General features: G+C 45.8%; 1 protein-coding gene across 2 annotated transcripts in view; it reads left to right on the top strand.

Annotated features, from left to right (window-relative positions):
* Positions 1 to 4322: 4322 nt before the first annotated feature.
* Positions 4323 to 20917, top strand: part of URI1 (URI1 prefoldin like chaperone) — a 60382-nt gene continuing 43787 nt past the window's right edge. Inside the window, exon 1 of one of the 2 annotated variants that reach the window (XM_053270615.1) lies at positions 4323 to 4944. In XM_053270615.1, the coding sequence (XP_053126590.1) occupies positions 4867 to 4944 (78 nt within the window). In that variant the 5' untranslated portion in view covers positions 4323 to 4866. Of the gene's footprint in view, positions 4945 to 9006; positions 9492 to 20917 lie in introns of those variants that run through there. The other variant, XM_053270616.1, reaches the window with a different exon arrangement.

Below are 20917 nucleotides of genomic sequence, written 5' to 3'. Positions count from 1 at the left end.
ATTTGCCAGCTCTTATGATATGTTCCATTGCTTCAACTTGTGAGATCAATGAAGTGAAGCAATGGAACATAAGAACAAAAGAACGTAAGGACAGCCCTGCTGGATCAGGCCCAAGGCCCATCCAGACCAGCATCCTGTTTCACACAGTGGCCCACCAGATGCCTCTAAGAAACCCACAGATGAGGGGCCACCCTTTCTCCTGCCATTGCTCCCCTGCAACTGGTATTGAGAGGTATCATGCCTCTGAGGCTGGAGGTAGCTTGTCGTGCTCAGACTAGCAGCCATTGACTGACCTGTCTTCCATGACCTGTCTTCTAAGCCCCTTTTAAAGCCATCCAGGCTGGTGGCCATCACCACATCCCATGTCAAAGAATTCCAGAGATTAATTATGCGTGGAGTGAAAAAGTGCTTCCTTTTGTTTGTCCTAAAATCCCTAGCCTTCCATTTCATGGGATGACCCCTAGTTCGAGTGTTGTGAGAGAGGGAGAAAGATTTCTCTCTGTCCACCCTCTCCACGCCATGCATCCAGGTTTCTGATGTCCTCTGAAAGCCCTCCCAGAAGAGCTTTGCCATACTCCCTCCCTCCGTGTGTGTTTAAAAAAACAAACTAAAAACACATCTTTTTAAAGAGGCTTTTTAATGTTTCACCTGTTGTTTATATCTGGTAGGTTCTTTAGTTTTTATTATTCTTAGTTTTTAGCTTTTTAAATCACTTTTAATATGAAACTTAAACTGTATTTCTGATTGTGGTTTTAGCTTGGATTTTTTACTTAATTGGTATATTGTATTAGTCTGATCTTACATTGTAACTATGTTGTGAGCTGCCCCGAGCAGTACTGGAGGGGTGGGGTATAAATATTGTGAACTAGCTGGGCCGGGTGCAGAGATCTGCGCCTCCGGCTGACCCACCCACCCACTGCTGCCTTCCTCTCCCACCCCGCCACTTTCTGGCCGGCTGGCTTCTTCTCCCCCACAACCACTTCTCCCCCTTCCCAATGCTTTCTGGCCGGCTTCATCTCCTCCCCCCGCCTACTTCTCCCCACCTCCCTCTTCTCCGCCCTCTCTCCACTTTCTGGCTGGTAGGCCAACTAGCCAGCCCACTTCTCCCCCCCCCCGCCTAACTGCCCCCCACTTTCTGGCTGGCCAGCCTGCTTCTTTTCCCCCCACCCCCCACCCCCCTACTGCTTTCTGGATGGACAGACAGTGTTTTCTTGGCCGCTGTCGCAACCACTATGTTCTTCCCTCCCACCCATCCCGTGGCTATCCGGCAGCTCTCCGAACTCTCGCGAGAGCTGCCACGCATGGGATTAGCCACAGGTATGCCTTAGAGAATTAAATATATAGAAGGTGAATGAATGAATGTATTTCATAAAACTAGTATTCTTTTATTCAAATATATTAGTATGGCTTTTCCAACAGTTCGAAGTGATTTACACCAAATAAGAGACATTAAAAACATGAACACAACTTCCACATACCACTATAGATTTAAAGCACCCAGAGAAAACCAATTTCTTAAAAGAAATTGGTAATGATTCAGAAAGGAATTACTATGCATGCGCGTGTTAAAATAAGAAAGCATGATTTTTTTTAAAAAAATAATTACTTAAGACTAACAGTAGCTATGAAATGGGGAAACAATGCCAGTATGCTAACTGTCCCATACTTCCTATTAATTCTAATGATTGTATACTGCAAAAAATTTTAAGAGCCCAATAAAATTGCTGAATTGTTACAAGCTCCATTCGTTTCGATACCAAAGTGCTTTAAGGGAGAGACTCCCCCCCACACTCTTTAGCCAAGTTTCAGTAACAAATGCATACAGTATGGTTTCGTTCATGAAATGGCATTTCTTAACACTTTGTTAAAATATTGCCCTAATCTGCCATGTGACTTAGTTGAAATGGTAATTTACGAAATCCTTGCAAGTTGCAATACGTTTTGTAAACCTTTAGGGAGAACACAGTGCCTTCACATACTTAATTATAAGTATTCATCTCCTTTGCAAACTTCTTAAGGATTCTTGTTCGTGTTGCTTGCTTCATCATGTCAGAGATCCTTGTTTGGTGTTACATGTTTTCTAGACAATTCTTCTGTCCCTTGGAAGGATGCTACATTGCATGTGTAAAATAAACAACGTATAAATAAGGCTAGTCGCTTTACACATGGCCTTTTTTTCTGGGCAAGGATGATTTCTGTGAAGGAAAAACCATTGTTTGAAGATGTTATGGGAACTTACGGAGGAACATAGAAAACTGCCTTAGATTGACTCATGGATGGATTGATTAATTGCTCAATTTATATACTGCTTTTCATTCAAATAATCTCAAACAATATAATTAAAACAAGGCATAATTAAAATACAAATACGCATACGAATACAATGAATATTTATATACTGCTTTTCAACAAAAGTTCCCAAAGTGGTTTACATAGATATTAATGAATGAATGAATGAATGAATGAAATGGCTACCCTGTCCCCAAAGGGCTCACAGTCTAAAAAGAAACATAAGGTAGACAGCAGCAACATCCACTAGAGGGATGCTGTGCTGGGGATGGATAGGGCAAGTCACAAGACCAGCTCTCCTCCCTGGTCCTGCACAAGACCAGCTCTCCAAGTCCTACCGGAAAATGCTAGGGAATGTACCTGGGAGCTCCTGCATGCAAGCATTTAGCTCTTCCACTGAGCTATGGGGAATATCTTCCAGTGCTCATAGGTAGTCACCCATCCAAATACAAACCAAGGCAGACACTGCTTAGCAAAGGGGACAACTCATGTTTGCTGAATAAATGCAAAACTAGCAATCCTCCCAACATATCTTGCACTTGTTTTGTGCAAGTATATGCTTGGAAGTCATTCAGTTTCAGGATTCTGAAGTATGATTGTTTTACAACTTGAGATAAAGGAGATGCTTTGGCTGATGAAATGAGCCAGTTCCATCTTTTGCACTTGACAATGAGGTATAGTGGGTCTATGGGCTGAAATGTGACAGGTGCAACAGTTTGTGATTCTGTAAGCTGAAAAATCCTATGACTCTGGAGTCAGAAAATATGCAAAAGTCAACATTTCTATGCTTGGTTTCAATACGAACAAGTTGTAGCTGTTCTTGCTGTTTTGGGGTGCAGAGTATTCTTCCATCTATTTGCTAATTTACTAGGGGGGGAAAGGTTGGTTTTCTGATAGGCATCCTATGAGTGTAAACTCTGGATGTATGTATTACACATGGAATTTTCTGCACCAATATTCATGGGGGATGTGATTTGAGTTTAAAAGCTGAGAAAATGTGCATATATATTCTTGGGCCTGACAGCTGTGGAATATACTGGCCTCATGTTTGGATGTCTGTTCTCATCTACTGGCTCAAACTAGACCTTTGCTCAGGGGGCCTGGCCCCGCTAACCCTGCAGGACAATTTCCAATCCTCTTGGAAATGGGCAGTCTACAACAAAGTAAATTGTTGTATTATTGTAAATAAATACAATAAGAAATCAAGGCTTGAAATTTCCTGGAAGTATAATGTATGCAAAATGCCTTTGCCTGAGGCCATAATGGGCTTCACCTATGCGGGGCATATATAGGAGGCTGCATGGATCCCCAACAGGTCTGCACCGCAGGGCCATGATTAAATACGAATGTGGTGGGTATTTATGTGCAACCATTATGTGCAACTTTCAACCAAAGTTCCCAAAGTGGTAGATAGATAGATAGATAGATAGATAGATAGATAGATAGATAGATAGATAGATGAGCTGGTCTTGTGGTAGCAAGCAGGAATTGGAAATCCTTAGCTATTAGCACGGTCCACCCTAGTTACATATGAATGGGAGATGTGCAGTGTGAGCACTGGAAGAGATTCCCCTCAGGGGATGGAGCCGCCACTCTGGGAAGAGCATCTCGGCTCCAAGTTCCCTCCCTGGCAGCATCTGCAAGATAAGGCTGAGAGAGATTCCTGCCTGCAGCTTTGGAGAAGCCGCTGCCAGTCTGTGAAGGCAATCCTGAGCTCGATGGCCCGCTAGATAGGCCAATGTATATGGCGATGGCAGTTTCCTGTGTTCAGACAGATAGATCTAGATCCCTGTCCCCAAAGGGCTCACGATCTAAAAACGGAGCATAAGACAGAGCCCAGCCGCCACAGCCCGTGAAGGGATGCTGTGCTGGGGATGGGCAGGGCCAGTGGCTCTCCCCCCGCTGCATAAAAGGAACCGCCACTCAAGGCGCCTCTCTGCTCCGTGAGCAGCGGAGGAGGAGGCGGAGGACCCCGGACGGACCTCCTCCTCGCCTTCCGGGAAGGGGGTGTGTCTGTGCAGCAGCAGCAACAGCGCCTCCTCCTCCTTCTCCTCGGCTGCTGCTGCTGCTACCCAGAGTGCCGAGCAGCGACCGACCAGGCAGGCGCAAGGCAGGCAAGCGGGCCTCCTCGGCTGTCGCCACCCCGGTCCCTTGGCTGGGCTCGCGGGAAGAGGGAGAGGAGCAGGGCGGCGGCGGCCGTGGCGGGCTCCCCCCGGCTGCTGGCGGTCCTCGGCGGCCCAGCATGCGAGTGTGAGATGCCTCCCCCGGCAGCAGCAGCGGCGGCGGCAGCGGCTCCCCGCTCCTGGGCCCGGGCGGCTTCGGCGGCCCCCGCGACGTGGATGCGACTCCGGAGCCGGCGCTTGGCCCTCCACAAGCACTTCTATAGGACTCATTCGCCCTGCTGAGGAGAAAGAGAGAGAGAGAGAGAGAGAGAGAGAGAGGGGAGGGGCCCTCCTCCTCCTCCTCCTCTTCCTTCTTCCGCGCCGCGGCGGCCTGGTGGTCTCCCGCCCCCCACTGTCGCCGCCGCCGCCGCCGCCGCTTCCCCGGCCCTGCGCGCCCCCCCCCCGGGTGAGGCTCATGGAGCCGCCCGCCGCTGCCCGAGCCCCGCCGCTCAGCCTCGGCCAGCTGGGCCGCTTGCGGGAGGAGCAGGGCAAGGTAAAGGCGGAGGAGAGGGGGCGGGGGAGGGAGGGAGGGGTGGGGGAGCGGGCCCCCCCCGCCCCGAGGAGCGCGCCCCCGCCCATCACCCCCAGCCATGCGGAGGCCCGGCTTGGCGGGCTGGCACGAGGGGCGGGGGCGGGGCGAGCGCGTGGCTGGCGAGTGAGGGGGCCGCTGTGGCTTCTGGCCTCCTCTGAGGGTCTGGGGGGGGCGCCTCCTGGAGGGGTCTTGGGGATATGGGGGGGGTGTTGTGCTGGTGTCATGACAGGCCCTGTAGTGGGGTGTGTGTATGTGAGTGTGAGGGAGAGACAGACACGAGGCACATCTCCTCTTCCTTCTCTGCCCCCCCCCATTTGAAAGTGGTTTGTGTGGTTTTGGGGGGTAAATATCTCTTCTCCGCACACACACCCCACCCCCAGGGCTGCTGTCCCAGCCACACTGGGCGGCAGCCCCCAAAGTCAGCAAGGGGTGGAGTGGCGTCAGAATGGGCCACAGAGATCTTCTAGACCAGGGATTCTCAACGTTGGGTCCCCAGATGTTATTGGACTCCAACTCCCAGAATCCCCAGCTCCAATGGCCTTTGGTTGGGGATTCTGGGAGTTGAAGTCCAATAACATGTGGGGACCCAACGTTGAGAATCCCTGGTCTAGACCAACCCCTGGCCCCCAGCAGGAAACGGCTCCGGCAGGAGTGGCTGACCTGAGGCTCTCTGGCTGTCGTTGGGCTACCACTTCCGCCATTCCCTCCCACTTCCACCATTCCCTCCCTCCACAGTTGTAGCCTGGGATGGCGGGAGCTGTACTCCCAACAGCAGCCGGGGAGCTCCAGGCTGGCTGCTCCTGGGCTACAGCACCCCTGACAGGTAGACATCCAGTTGGTGTTGGCAAGCCTCTAAAGAGAGAGAGAGAGTCCGCCACTGGATGAGGCAAGGAGTTCTACTGTTCCACCACTTTTATAGCTGTATCTAGTCCAAATCTTCCTGGTGATTTTGGATGATGGTTCTAGATCTGCCCTCGGGCAAAGAACAAGCCAGCTCCTCCTCCTGTGCAACAGTTGCCTCTCAGATATTTGAAGGCCACAATCGTGTCTTCTCTTAGTGGTCTCTTCTCCAAGCTCAACATCACTAGCTTTTTGAGTCATGGCCCAAGTCCTTTCCAGACAGTACTGGGGTGTCAACTCTGACTGGAGCTGTTCCCGGCAATCCCCACCACCCCAATATTTTTCGCAATATCAAGCTGAATAGCCGTCTCCAGGAACCGACATCAATCTCCAGGTGACTATTGCAATTCTGGAGACTGAATAGCAATTGCAATAGTCACCTGGAGATTGATGTCGGTTCCTGGAGACGGCCTGCTCAACTTAGCCCCCCCTCCCCCAGCTGTTTTTGGACTACAACTCCCATAATCACCAGCCACAGTGGCCAATAGCCAAGGATTATGGGAGTTGTAGGCCAACATCTGCAGGCGAGCTGAAGTTGAGCAGCCCTGCTCTAGGCCAATCCTACAACAACAAATATGGCAAATATTTGTATACTGCTTTTCAACAAAAGTTCCCAAAGCAGTTTACATAGATATAAATAAATAAAATGGCTCCCTGTCCCCAAAGGGCTCACAGTCTAGAAATGAAACATAGGATAGACACCAGCAACAGCCCCTGGAGGGATGCCGCACTGGGGATGGACAGGGCCAGTTGCTCTCCCCTACTAAAGGAAATTACCACTTTAAAAAGCTACTGCTTTGCCCAGTTAGCAGGGAAGCATTCCTGGAGGGTTGGCAACCCCAGACTTTACATTGTGCATTTGCACGGGTATCTATACACATGTGCATGTTCTTGAATATTCATGTTCTTGACTGTATATCTGTTCATTGCAAAACTGAACCTGGTTCCAGGCTGTCTCAAATGCAGAGTAATGGGAAGTGTATTACTGTACATCCATTGAACATAATGCGTGAATGGTGGTATTCGCATATTTGTGTGTACACTGAGCACACATTGTACGTGCATTGAACTGGACATCTGAATAGGACTTAAGCCTCATTGAAATCAATGTGACTTAAGTTAGATACGGGTAACTTGTCCATTAATTTCAATAGTGCTTTGTCATGGCTAAGTACTCTGGATATTTCTCACTGTCTTGGGTAGTGCTTAAACTGTGAGGGGAAATGTAGGAGGGGGCCCTTAATGAAATCCACAGATCCCACTCCTGACTCTCTCTGATTCTAGCCAAATCATCACATAGCAGCAGCAACAACAGTTTATAAACCACTTTTCAACAAAAGTTTCCAAAGGGGTTTGCATAGAGAAATAATATAGATGGAATCCTGTCCATAAAGGGCCCACAATAGACACCAGCAACAGCCACTGGAGGGATGCTATGCTGGGGACGGATAGGGCCAGTTGCTCTCCCCCTGCTCAGTAAAGAGACTCGCCACTTTTGAAAGGTGCCTCTTTGCCCAGTTAGCAGGGGCAGGGACATAAACCACACTGTCCCCCATAATATTCTAAAAACATCAGCTAAGGGGGACACTGTGAAATAGTTGTCAGTGCTGTAATAACTTGGAACTCCCTTCCCAGTAAACATGCTCAGGACCAGACTGCAGGGCCCTGAACCTGCCCTGCCCTTGCCATCAGGGCAGTGAAGGGGAATGCTTTATTTTTAAAGATAAATTGATATGTTCCCCTTTGATTATAAATATTCCCAGGGCAACTTGCACAAAAGACAGTTAAATACATGCACAACAATGCGCAGGTGTTCTTCCCCTGCTCTTATTACATGTTTTAGTGACTCTTATTGAAGAGTATTTAACACAGATTAGTTGCCAGTTAAGCCACCTAATGGTGCAGTGGGGAAATGACTTGATTAGCAAGCCAGAGGTTGCCAATTTGAATCCCCACTGGCATGTTTCCCAAACTATGGGAATCACCTATATCGGGCAGCAGCGATATAGGAAGCTGCTGAAAGGCATCATCTCAGACTGCACGGGTGGAGGCAGTGGTAAACCCCTCCTGTATTCTACCAAAGAAAACCACAGGGCTCGTTGGTTGCCAGGAGTCGGCACTGACTTGACGGCACACTTTACCTTTATTTGCCCGTGAAACACCTTTCAGTACCCTGATATACTTGCAGTCACAGTGGTGTTATAATCTGTTGGACTTTACCTGCAGAGCAGTCCTGTGTGTGTTTACTCAAAAGGAAGCCCCACTGGATTCACTGGGTGGCTTCCTTTCAAGTGCTCATAGGATTGCAAGCTTAGACAAGTTGGCAACACAGATTAGTTATCCTTCTGGTTCCCTTCAAGGGCCCTCTTGCATATGCAGACACAACCCCATTGTACTTGCAGCCAGTTTTCAGTCACTCCTCAACTTTCTTTAGCCACTTCGGTATTCACAAACACAGTCCCTTTGAAAGCATGCACCGTGGAATTAGTTCGTCCTTAATCCCCTTTAACCCATTTGACAGTGGCATGTAGTCTAGGATATTCAGAGATAGTTATTTAATAAAATCTTTATTTCTCCCAGGCCTGTTTCTTTTCAAAGTATGTTCCTTGTAAAAGGGATAAAGAGAAGTCCATTTACCCTCCCTTCTTCCTCCACAGTGTCAGTCACTGAGAGGTCATTCACACAGTCAAGAACAGTGTTCTACGCGGTTTTGGGAGCTGTGTGCGTTCCCAATTTCTGGTGTTATGGAAGCAAGGTAGGAACAAAACCTGTGTGGAAGCAAAGTAGGAGGAAAACCTGGTAGGAGGAAAAAGCTTTTCCTCCTACCTTGCTTCCACGCAATCACATCTACCCAGGTTTTCCTCTTACCTTGCTTCCACACAACTGAAAATTGAGAGCACACACAGCTCCTAAACCCAGGTCAGACACAGTTTTTGACTGTGAGAATGACCTTCTGACTCTGATCATTTTGCCAAGTGTCCATTGGCTCCTACATTTTTGGACTAGCTCCTAGACCCAAATAAAATCTATCAAGGCCCGCTTTAACCATTTTGCATTGTGATGCAGTAGCATTTGTAGAATCCCCACCCTGTTTCATTGCAAGGCTATGGATGAAGTGCGGTTTAGAATTAGTGGTTGTATGGAGTGCCGGATGTGTGTATTCTAAATTAATAAGCATGGTGTGCAAGACTGTGACTTGTGTTTTGTGTAGAAGATCGCATGTTAGGGGCAAAGAGCTTGAGTGAGTCACAAGGACTGCATTGTTGCCCTTTTCCAGAATGAGTGTTATGTCTAGAAGAGGGAAGAGGAATTGATTGCTGGAACTGCTGAAGAGGATTTTTTCATTTCTTTTTTAAAAACCATGTGTGTGTGTGAGAAAGTGAAATAAGGCTGGAAGAAATCAGGACATCTGATAGCCTGAAAACAACTGTGAGGCCAAAGGTAGAAGATCAAGGATGTGTGGCTGCTGCTGTCAGTGATTGGTTCATTGACAAGCTGTGGTGGAATAGGGCTGTTACAGAGCTTGACAAATCCCAGGTGCCCGGGAGCCATGGCGCCTAGAAATTTGATGCCTAAACTAGGATATTCAGAGGTAGCATTATTCAGAGGTAAGATCTATAATCTTGTCCCAGGCAGCCCTGCTTCTGTTCTGCTCCCCACTCCCATGTCCACGTGTCCGGTAATTTTGTCAAGTGTCCATGTAACGGGATCTGATGGCCACTAGCTTGGATGGCTTTAAAAGGAGCTTAGACACATTCATGGAGGACAGATCCAGTGTTCTCTCTAATTTTTTAGAGTTTTGTATCAAGGCTGTGTGTGTGTGTGTGTGTGTGTGTACACATATATTCAGAGTGGGGCCTTCCTGATTCAGCCTGAGTCTAAAATTAACTGAGCGGACATGCAAAAATGTGTGAGTGCACGCATGCCTTAGAGGGAACACCCGACAGTCTGTCAATGGCAACTAGTTTGATAGTTATAGAACACCTCCAGCCTCGGGAAAGATGCCTCTCAATACCAGTTTTAGCGGAGCCACATTAGGAGAGTGGGTGTGCCTCAGCTCTTGCCCGTGGGCTTCCCAGCAACATCTGATGGGCCACTGTGTGAAAGAGGGTGCTGGACAGGATGGGCCTTGGGCCTGATCCAGCGGGGCTGTTCTTATGTTCATTGTCTGGCTTCTAAATATTTGGGTTGGCTCTTAGGTCCAAAGAAAAGTTGTCAAGGCCTGTTTGGGCTGCTAGGCTGTATCTTGCTTTGGTTTAAAGTAGATCTGGAAAGTGGCAGCTAAACTACTGTCTTGTTTTGAGGGCACTTCTTATAGGTTTTGTCTTCAGGCATGTGCTGCAAGATGTGCAGAGCAGAAGTGTTGTGATGCTACAGGGATGGGCCTGCCATGCATGCAGTTGCGGGTGTCGCTGAAATAGCATAGCGGAAGCATGGCGGAAGCTCCCCCCACTTCATCACTCGGCACCCAGCATAAATTAGGCCTGTCTGAAGGAGTGCTGGAGCTCGTGATCGTTGCCTTCTGTCCCACCCCACCCCACCCCTGAGGGACCAAATCCAGCGAACCAGGCCTTCCCACACTCACACATGCTCCGTTTCATGCTGGAGACGCTTTGTGTAATGGAGAGAAGTGGGAGGGGCACACTGTTCTTCCACCATGCTATTCCAGTGCCTCCCCCATGTTCTGAACAGAGCAGAGGTTTGCTGTGCATGTGCGTCTTCTGTGCATGCATGCCCAGAAATTAGAAAGTAAGCAAGTGGGACTCAGTCTCTCCTAGATGTCAAAGATCTCTTGAACCTTTGCAAGAAGGAGTTTGAGGTTCGGTGGCTGTCCTCACCTTGAAGACTGGCTACAGTCATCAGACCCACACCGGTGTGGGAAAGAAGGCAGAAATATTAGACCAGGCAATACGTGCAGAAAGAATAGTGTTTTTGTGCTGCAGGGCCAGAATGTTCAATTTTCTTACACCCAACCTCTGGGCCTGCAAGGTGGGTTAGAAGAAAACAACACACTAGTGCTCTGGCCTCTCATGCTGCATTAGGCCCCTGTGTGGTTTACATGGGAGCCAGATGTGCCATCTTTTTTTCCCTCCCTTAGGGAAAAGTTTTTAAATTTTAGCTGAGAAAGAGAAAATATTACTGCAGCGTCTTTCCAGATTAACTTTCAGTGACCCTCGACTGATCCCTCAAGTTTACACAAATAAAAGTGAGAAGAACTAGCATGACAAGGTAGGTAGTTTTACGGAGACTTCAGTTAAATCACAACGATTTGAAATATTTGTGGGAGGAGTTGTCTTGTGGGAGGAGAGCTGGTCTTATGATAGCAAGCATGAATTGTCCCCTTTTGCTAAGCAGGGTCTACCCTGGTTTGCATTTGAATGGGAGACTACATGTGAGCGCTGTAAGACATTCCCCTTAGGGGATGGGGCCACGCTGGGAAGAACATCTGCCTGCTTGCATGCAGAAGGTTCCAAGGTCCCTCCCTGGCAGCATCTCCAAGATAGGGCTGAGAGAGACTCCTGCCTGCAAGCTTGGAGAAGCCGCTGCCAGTCTGTGTAGACAATACTGAGCTAGATGGACCAGTGGTCTGACTCGGTATAAGGCAGCGTGGACCAGAACCAACCACGATGTGGTGTACAGGGCCTGAGGTCAAATTTCAGTGCACTGTTTCATTAAAAGTAATTATTAAAAACGATGAAAGCGATTATTCGTTACTTGTGGCTCTTTCCCCCTCATCGGTGGACTCGCAATTTTAGCTAAGGATAGTGGCCAGAAAATAGAATCACTTGCTTTCCAGTTGTGATCCTTCCTAGGCATGCTTACTTAGGAGTAAGCCTCACAGGGAACACTTTGGAAGTATTTCTGAGTAAACATGCATAGGATGGTGCTGTAGGTCAGTTTCAGAAAGGACAGAGAGTGGCCCCCTTGGAGAAGAAGGGATTGACCCCAAGGGTGACGGTCTGCCGTTTTGGGCTGCTGTTGATGCAGGATATTCCTAACTGAGGGCCAGGGGGAAAAACTGTCCGTGGGCCGGATAGTTACTGACAACATTTCTGTATACATTTAAAGAGATGTGTGCAAGGGTTTACAAATACCTAGTAGCAAAGTGTCTCTCTAATGTGCGTAAAACCCATAAACTCTATTCAAAGAGAGATTGACACCATCACATTTTACTCTGAATTCTTGTTCTGCCAAGCAAACGTCTAGGCTGAAAAAACAAATCTCGCTCCCAGTTCTTGGGAAGGTCTCCGTTGTTAGCACTACTGGAGTCATCTTGACCTGATAGGCCCACTCCAACGTAAAGAGTCCGACTTTCCACTTGGAGTTCTATCCCAACTCCGAATCACTAATAGGCTATTTTGGTGTTTTATTTCTTTTAAATCAAATCACTTCAAAATCACATAATGAAAGGTTCCCCATATGTTTACTGCTGCACCATCTGGGCTGTTTTCAGGTCATTACAATCTGTTGTGTAAATAAGTGCCATAATATGTAGCTAATGTGCACAGTCTTCTCTGAAACGTTGAGACTGTATAGAGAAGCATGGAGTGGAATCAAATCTGATCCATAGTTCCAAGTTATCTTTATTCTCTCTGGCCAACAGAATGGGCTTTGGATAAGTTCACACATGCATGCTTACTGTTTGAGGAGTTATAGGTGAATGTGTGAATGAATTTTGCTGATATGTGTGGTGGTTGTGGTTGTCTTGGGTGACATGGAAGTTCTGTCAGCGTTTTTAGATGTGGGATGGATCATCAAAGTCATTACCTTGAGACTTAACATGTGCCTGTGAACTAGCTCTTAGTTGAATCCAAGCCAGAACAGAACCAAACTTAGGTCCAAAATAAGAGTTTTATTACAGTGAACAGATGTGATGGTACTCTTCACTAGAATGAATCTTAAGCATCAAAAACTTATATCTTGGGGCTAATAGGCACATGTGTGTTCGTGTGCGCACACACTCATAATCTTCTGTGACATGTTGCACAACATTACGGTTGTGGAAGGATATTACAGTAGTGCAACATTCATGCGCAAGAGAGTTCCACTACTCTGGGAGTTCATGTTGCTGACTAGTGTTTACATTTGCTTGGTGTACTACTGTGAGACAGCCAGTCTTGCAGTAGTGAGCAGGAATTGTCCCCTTTGCTAAGCAGGGTTTGCCTTGGTTTGCATTTGGATGGGAGACTACATGCGAGTGCTGTCTGCTATAAGATATCCCCTTAGGGGATGGGGCGGTAACTCAGTGGTAGAGCATCTGCTTGCATACAGGAAGTCTTAAGGTTCAATCCCTGGCATGTCCCAGTAAGGCTGGGAGAGATTCCTGCCTGAAACCCTGGAAAGCTGCTACCAGTCAGTGTAGACAGTACTGAGCTAGATGGACAAATGGCCTGACTCAGTATCAGGCAGCCTCCTATATTTCTATGTTCTGCCTGTGATAGCACAAGAAATAATCCAGCACTAACATGATACGCAAGATGCGTTGCACAATTGCGCTGCTGTTACATTTGGATAGAATTTAATTGCAGTATCTTCTTGCACTTTTGCAAATTTCTGCCTTCTATCAGCATAATGTTGTGTAACATGTCAGCATCTAGTATTAAGTTTTATTCGAGCAGAATTTTTGTGTGTGTGCGCGTGCGCTCAGAGCACACACAGTTCTGCTAACGATATGGAGCTTCTACCAGTCTTAATATAGTTTTGTTATATGACCTTGTAATGGAGACCCCATAGTGTTGAACAGCTTTGATTCTTCGATTTGAGAAGAATTGCTTGCTTACCATGTGACAGGGTGTGCTGTTAATTTGTGGAAAGAATACTTAAGCAAAACTGTTGCAACTTTCTCTGTTGGGACCAAAGACCAGGAAAAAAACGTTATCGTAGAACATTTAGTGATGACATTTACTGAGCGTTCCTGTAATTGTAAAAGTTCTTAATACTGTTACAAAGTGTACCTGAGTTGGCTGAGCATAGGAAGCTGTCATATACTGAGTCAGTCAGACTATCAATCTACCTAGCTCAGTATTGTTTACCCAGACTGGCAGCGGCTTCTCCAAGGTTGCAGGCAGGAATCTCTCTCAGCCCTATCTTGGAGATGCTGCCAGGGAGGGAACTTGAAACCTTCTGCTCTTCCCAGAGCGGCTCCATCCCCTAAGGCAGGGATCCTCAACGTTGGGCCCCCAGATGTTTTTGGACTTCAACTCCCATAATCCCCAGCCAAAGGCCACTGGGCCTGGGGATTATGGGAGTTGAAGTCCAAGAACATCTGGGGGCCCAACGTTGAGGATCCCTGCCCTAAGGGGAATATCTTACAGTTCTCACACATCACATCTCCCATTCATATGTAACCAAGGTAGACCCTGCTTAGCTACCACAAGACCAGCTCTCCTCACCAGCATATGGTAGACTGCTTGGAACATCTGGTTCACTTGTCTACATAAGAAATAAAATTTCACTAAAGTCAAAGGTATCAATTTGTGGATTTCCAAATATGCTTAATTGATTATGCAGACCATTACAGTTTGTAAATTGAGTTTGTCATACAGACTGCTTCACAGTTCTTATTTATAATCCCATAGTTACCCGAATAAGAGATTACTCTGAATCTAAGACTGCCGCCTTAAAAAATAGGGGTTACATGCAGGTTATACCTGTATTTACCTGAAAGGAAGAGGATTCTGATTTTTTACAGAACTTGGGGAAAAAGCGATAGTTTTGATTCATACAATCAAAAACGGTGTTCTGCCCGGGTTTGGGAGCTGTGTGTGCTCCCAGTTTTCGGTTGTGTGGAAGCAAGTTTGGAGGAAAACCTGGGTTGCTTTTTGTCCTACCTTGCATCCATGCAATCACTTCTACCAAGGTTTTACTCTAATCTTGCTTCCACACAACTAAAAATTGGGAGCACACACAGCTCCCAAACCTGGGCAGAACACCGTTTTTGATTGTGTGAATGACTTCCTAGTCTTGGATTCAGGTTAATATGGTATGGAGAAGAATTCATTGCCGTGAGTGCCCACCTGCATACTGAAGTGATACCGTTCTGATGCAGTTTTACAACTTCAATGAGTTGTCGGATGTTAGTTGTTTTTCTTTTAATCATTTTTATGCACATTCATATTTTTCACACCAACCGAAAGGATTATTGCATTTCTTCCTTTTGCTCCATCCGTTTATATTTTGCTCCATTTGTTTACAAGGGAAAACCCTTGAGGAGTCGGGAAAACCCTTGAGGAGGAGTGCCGCTTTCTCCATAGACCCAAAAATGCACGGCAGGAGATAAATGAAAATGAATTTTAATTCAAAGCAGCAGTGTAACTTGAGCCATGGCTTGCTTCATGCAAAGAAAGTCAATTATTGGAAAGTTCCTTTTTGAAGCAAAGTTTGAGAAGCACATTGTGCTAGTTCAGGAGAACTTGGTTTCATTGTGGATGCCGTTAATCACAGGTTTGCAAGGCAGAGCTTTCATGCCGGGTGGATTTGTTTATAATGTTTAACAGCTGCAGTTCTGCCTAGAGGCACCTGATATGCAGCATGTAAACATCCCCTGTTTGCGGTATCATGTCTAAGAATGAGTGGAGCTATATACAATCCAAAATGGCCGAGCAAGTTCTCAATGGCAAATTTTGTTTGATGATTGGCTCAACACTATGTTCACTTCCTTTGCCCATGCAAAAAGTGGCCAGTAGCAGCAATCCAGCATTGACTTGCACTTGCCCAGTGTAGACAATTTCCCTTAAGAAATGGAAGAGAGACTCAAGAAAGCATTCAGTATAGAGCTTAATTCAGGCTTAAGCAGCCTCTAATTACTCACCTGTGTTCATATTCAGATGCTTTTCAAGTGGTAAATAATAATACTTAGAGCTTATAACTGTGTTTCGCATCTTCAAAGTGTTTTGCAGACATTAATTAATGACAACATCCATGAGGTGGAGAAAGTAATTGCCTCTTTTCCCCATTTTGCAGATGAGTAAATGTTTGTGATTTGCTCTAGGCTGCTGAAAGAGTTATGATTAGAGCTGCCATTAGATCTTTAGAGTTTTAGGAAGAGGGTTAAATCTTAGTTTCTCAGAGAGGGAGAGTAATAAATTGCAATCCAGGGCTCTGGCTATGAAATATATTTCGTTGTATCTCCACAGGACAGTGGCATGATGTCAGTGCAGTTTTCAGACCCAGATTGGTCACACTGACTTGGTATAAAATGTTGCATGATTTTGATTATTCTAATTAAAGAATAGCTTGCTTCATGCAAGGAAACTCGGGTACTAAGAATGAAAATCTTCCTAGTTTTAGCATTCTTTTAAATTTTAAAATCAGTCCACTGGCCTTGAGTGGATATAAAGGTAGATTTTATATCTATCTATCTATCTATCTATCTATCTATCTATCTATCTATCTACATTTATATTAAACCATAAAGGTTGGCCTGGTTTTCCAGGGGTTTAAAAACTGTTTTAATAGTTTTAATAATGGTTTTATGTTTTTTACAGTTTTCGATTTAAACAGTAAATTGATTTCAGTGTTTTTTAAATGTAAACCGCCCTGAGCCATTTTTGGAAAGGCGGTGTAGAAATCAAATAAATAAATAAAATATATCCCGCTCTTCCTCCAAGGAGCCCAGAGGATAAATATGGTTATGTTTATTCTGACGACAACCCTGTGAGATAGGTTAGGCTGAGAGATATGTGACTGGCCCAGATTTACGCAGTGAATTTCCTGACTGAATGGGGATTTGAACTCAGGCCTCCCCAGTCCTAGTCTAACACTCTAACCACTATACCACACTGCACATGGGTATAAAGAGACCCAGTGTAGTGGTTGGTTAGAGTGCTGGATTATGACTGGAAGATCAAAATCTCCACTCAGCCCTGAAACCCTCTGGATGACTCTGGGCCAGGCACTTACCTCTCAGCCTGACCTACCTCACAGGGATAAACAAAGCTATGTACACTGCTCTGGGCTCTTTGGAGGAAGAGCAGGATATATATGTAAAAATAAATAAAAATAGAAATGTTGACAAAATAAAATGAAATAACTTAAGGAACCATCATGTTGGAACAAGCAATCTTTTGCCCGTTGGTTTTTCATATATCACCATATGCAACCCTATCTCAACCACCTGAACAATAATTCTGTGATTTCTTGATTTAATTTCCCTTCTATGGTGGGGATCCTATGCACATGTCCTTTGAACTCAGTTAATTTAATTTTTTGAATTCCAGTTCTTGCTTCAAAAGCTGGTGCAGGTGCATTGCTAAAAAGCACTTTAAAATGTTAATTTCTGCTCAACAAAGTGTCTCTCTCCCCATCCCTTCTTTTATATATTATGTTTGGATATAAATAACCGATACTGCATCAAAGCATGGGCAATTGGCTCTCCCCCCCACCCCACACACACAAAAAGACAAATAAAAACTGGCTGCTCAACAGAGCTTGTACAATTGTTTGTTTTTGGGAGATCTCACAGGAAGGTGCCCCCTTGTGGGCCCTCAGTGGCATTAGTACAGATAGGAACCTGTTTAAAGCACTTGGTCCACCTGCGTTAAGGGCAGGCAACAGTTGTGTGAAATCAGCCTCTGAAGAAATACTAAACTTGAATAGATTATTATTGGCCCAAAGAAGAGATGCTGGTTGTCTTTGATTTCATCCATGCATTCAAATGCATTTCCACACATGTACTCTGCTTTCCGAACTCAGAGTTTGATTAGATAACATCATTTGCTGGAAATGTGCTTTAATAAGCCTCTGCACATTTTAAAAACATGTTAGCATTCATATAAACCACTGATAATCTCATACATTTGCAAGCGCATATATTGTTTTATGACCAGAGGAAAAATAAATCCAGTTCTATTATGCTTTAGTGGCCCGTTGCAGACACTCATAATCTGAAGACCAAAGCTGTGGGAGGAGAGCTGGTCTTGTGGTAGTAAGCATGAATTGTCCCCTTTGCTAAGCAGGATCCACCCTGGGTTGCATTTGAATGGGAGACTACATGTGTAAGCACTGTAATACATTTCCTTTAGGGGATGGGGCCACTCTGCAAAGAGCATTTGCATGTTTGCATGCAGAAGGTTCCAAGTTCCCTCCCTGGCATCTCCAGTTAAGGCTAAGAGAGATTCCTGCCTGTAACTTTTGAAGCTTCTGCCAGTCTGTGTAGACAATGCTGAGCTAGATGGACCAGTGGTCTGACTTGATATAAGGCAGCTTCCTATGTTCCTGTGGTTAAGAACTGACAGCACCTCAGTAAGTAAAGCCATGTTTTGCAGTGGGTTTGCAACCCAAAGTCTGCATTAACTACTGCTTACAGCTCCCCCTAGCAAGCTGTGTCATAAGCAAACGAAGTTGGCCAATGTATTGAACTTCCATAGGCTCAGTTAGCCAAAGAAGGAGCTGTTGAAAATGGCTGGACTTTATTTAGAACTCATGCACACATTTGACATGGACTTGTGACTGGCTGTTTTGTGTTCAAGTGTCTGCAGGCTAACCAGGAATTATTAATGGTTGCTTGTTGATTTGGTAGCCTCATTCCACTGGTTTTATATGTACAGTTTCTTACATTTCAACGTAGGTATGTTCAACAGATATAGTATATTGCAGCCTGGACTGAACTGGATGCTTTTTACTCCCAAAGGGCAAGCGTTGCTTTCTAAGGCAAGCTGTCCTTGAACTCTCAGGATAACAAAGCATTAAAAAGACAATTAAATTGCATCACATTGTCAAAATACTGTGGCTTCCTATGCCTTTTCAGTGGGCCACGGAGCTCTGTCAGTCCAAATATAGGTTATTGCTGCATCTGTGCTTCCATTAGGGATGTGCACAGAATGGGATTTGCATTACATTCTGAGCTCAAAACAGAATGCAAATCCCTGGAACGTTCTGTAGGAAGAACTGGGTGAGCTTGCAATCTCTTTGCTTCTTGGTTAGCTAGGTATCATACAAATCAGCTGTATGTATGATAACAAGCAAACCAAGAAGCAAGGAGATTGCAAGCCAATCGGAAGCCAGTGCCCAAAACAGGAAAACAGTCTGCCAAAATGGCGCTCAGAATGTTCCCACTCGGAACGAGGACGTTCTATTCCGTGCTTGAAACGGGCCTTTCGTATGAATGGCATTCTGTTTCAAGCTCGGAACACTCAAAACGGCCCGTTTCGAGTTAGAAAATTCTGAACTCGGGATGTTCCGCTTCTAGATAGTTCTAGCTTCTATATAGTTGCAAGTGAAAACAAAAGAGAGAGAAAGAAGATGGTACCATTTTCTGTTATAGTAGCACCAGCCTACGTTTTGCTGTCTGCCCCTATATATGGACAAAAGAGGTAAGAGACTAGATAGTGGCAATCACTTCAGGCTGCAGTCCTTTACATGCTTAGCTGGGAGGAGTCCTGAGTGAGTTCCATGAGATGTGCTTCCACGAAAATATGCATACAGTTGGATTGCACCGTGTATAGATGGACAAGCGTCAAAGAGCTGAACAGGAACATAGGAAGCTGATTTATACTGAGTCAGACTATTGGCCCATCTATCTCAGTATTGTCTACACCAGGCCTGCTCAGCCCCCCAGCTGTTTTCTACTGCAGCCCCCATAATCCCCAGCCACAGTGGCTAATAGCCAGGGATTATGGGAGTTGTAGGCCAATATCTGTAGGAGGGCCGAAGTTGAGCAGGCCTGGTCTACACAGACTGGCAGCAGCTCTCCAAGGTTGCAGGCAGAATCTCTCCCAGCCCCACTTGGAGGTGCCAGGTATTGGACCTGGGACCTTCTGCATACAAAGCAGATGCTCTTCCACTGTGCAACGGCCCAATCCCCTAAGGTGAATATCTTACAGCCAACAGTACTTGCACGTAGTCACCCATCCCAATGCTAAGCAGGGCAGACCTTGCTTAGCGAAGGGGACAAACCATGCTTGCTACAACAAAACCAGCTCTCCTTCCCTGATTTGTATAAAAACCAAATTTAATATATACACAGTGAAGGAAAGCAAAGACCTATGCCATTTTGCACGGTTTCATAAAGGCAAGGCCTACAGAAAACAATTCCCTGAATCAACGTGGGTGACATGTAGTCACCCATCTGAGGCAGATGAGGGCAGGCCAAAGGGGGCAACCCATGCTTGCTACTGAAAGGCCAACTGGGTTCCTATAAGGGAAAATACACATGGAGGTGAGCCCCTGGAAGTTCCAGGATGCAGGGCCTCCTGGAGAGACCCCCAAACCTGGGGATCTTGTTGCTGTGATGTGGAGTCGCAGTGTGGCAATAGATGATTGGAAAAACCAGATTAGCGGAGCGCTTGCTCCGCTGACCTGGGCTGACAGGAGGGATATTTAAGCAGGTTACCTGCTTTGGGGAAACCGGGCTCGCCTGCGATTTAGCCCGCTTTCCACTGATAGTGAGAATTGCCTCCTTATGTTTTTGTTTACTTGTCTCACCAGAATTCCCCCTTTTGTGGTTTTAGCCATCCATCCATCCCTCCACTATTCTTCCATGAATGCAAGACAGTGCACACGAGGTGCTTAGGGAGTAACTAGACCCAGAGCTCTCGAACCTCAGCTTATTGGCTCCGTCACTGGCCTTCACCACATACCTGGGACCAATTTGCTCAGCGCATGTTTTCAGACATGCCTGCAACTATGCTGCACCATTTTATTGAGTGTACCTTAGTAGAGCCTGGATGTTTAACCAGGCCCTAGTTTGGGGCATTTCCTCTCCTTTTCTTTTCTTTTAATTTCAGTCTTTCTTATCCTTTTATGGGAGACATCAAACGAACAAGAATGAAATTAAAATGGATTGGTATTACTGACTTTTTTTCCAAGGGACTCCGGTTTTGATAAAACAGCGTATGTCCATGTGCTTTTCTACTGATGGCCCATTTTTCTCCCAGAAAAAAAAATACCAAAAAGAGGCGAGGGGGGGTGGGGAAGCATATGCTCCCAATTTACATATTTACTAATTAAAAATAGCTTCCTGGAAACATTAAGCAGACTATCTTGGGTAACCTTTAACATTGTAGCTAATGGATATCGCCTGGAAATTTTCATA

Source organism: Hemicordylus capensis, chromosome 9, assembly GCF_027244095.1.
Source record: "Hemicordylus capensis ecotype Gifberg chromosome 9, rHemCap1.1.pri, whole genome shotgun sequence".
Classification (NCBI taxonomy): domain Eukaryota; kingdom Metazoa; phylum Chordata; class Lepidosauria; order Squamata; family Cordylidae; genus Hemicordylus; species Hemicordylus capensis.
The sequence above is the reverse complement of the archived record's forward strand: the minus strand, read 5'-3'. Positions and strand labels throughout refer to the sequence as shown.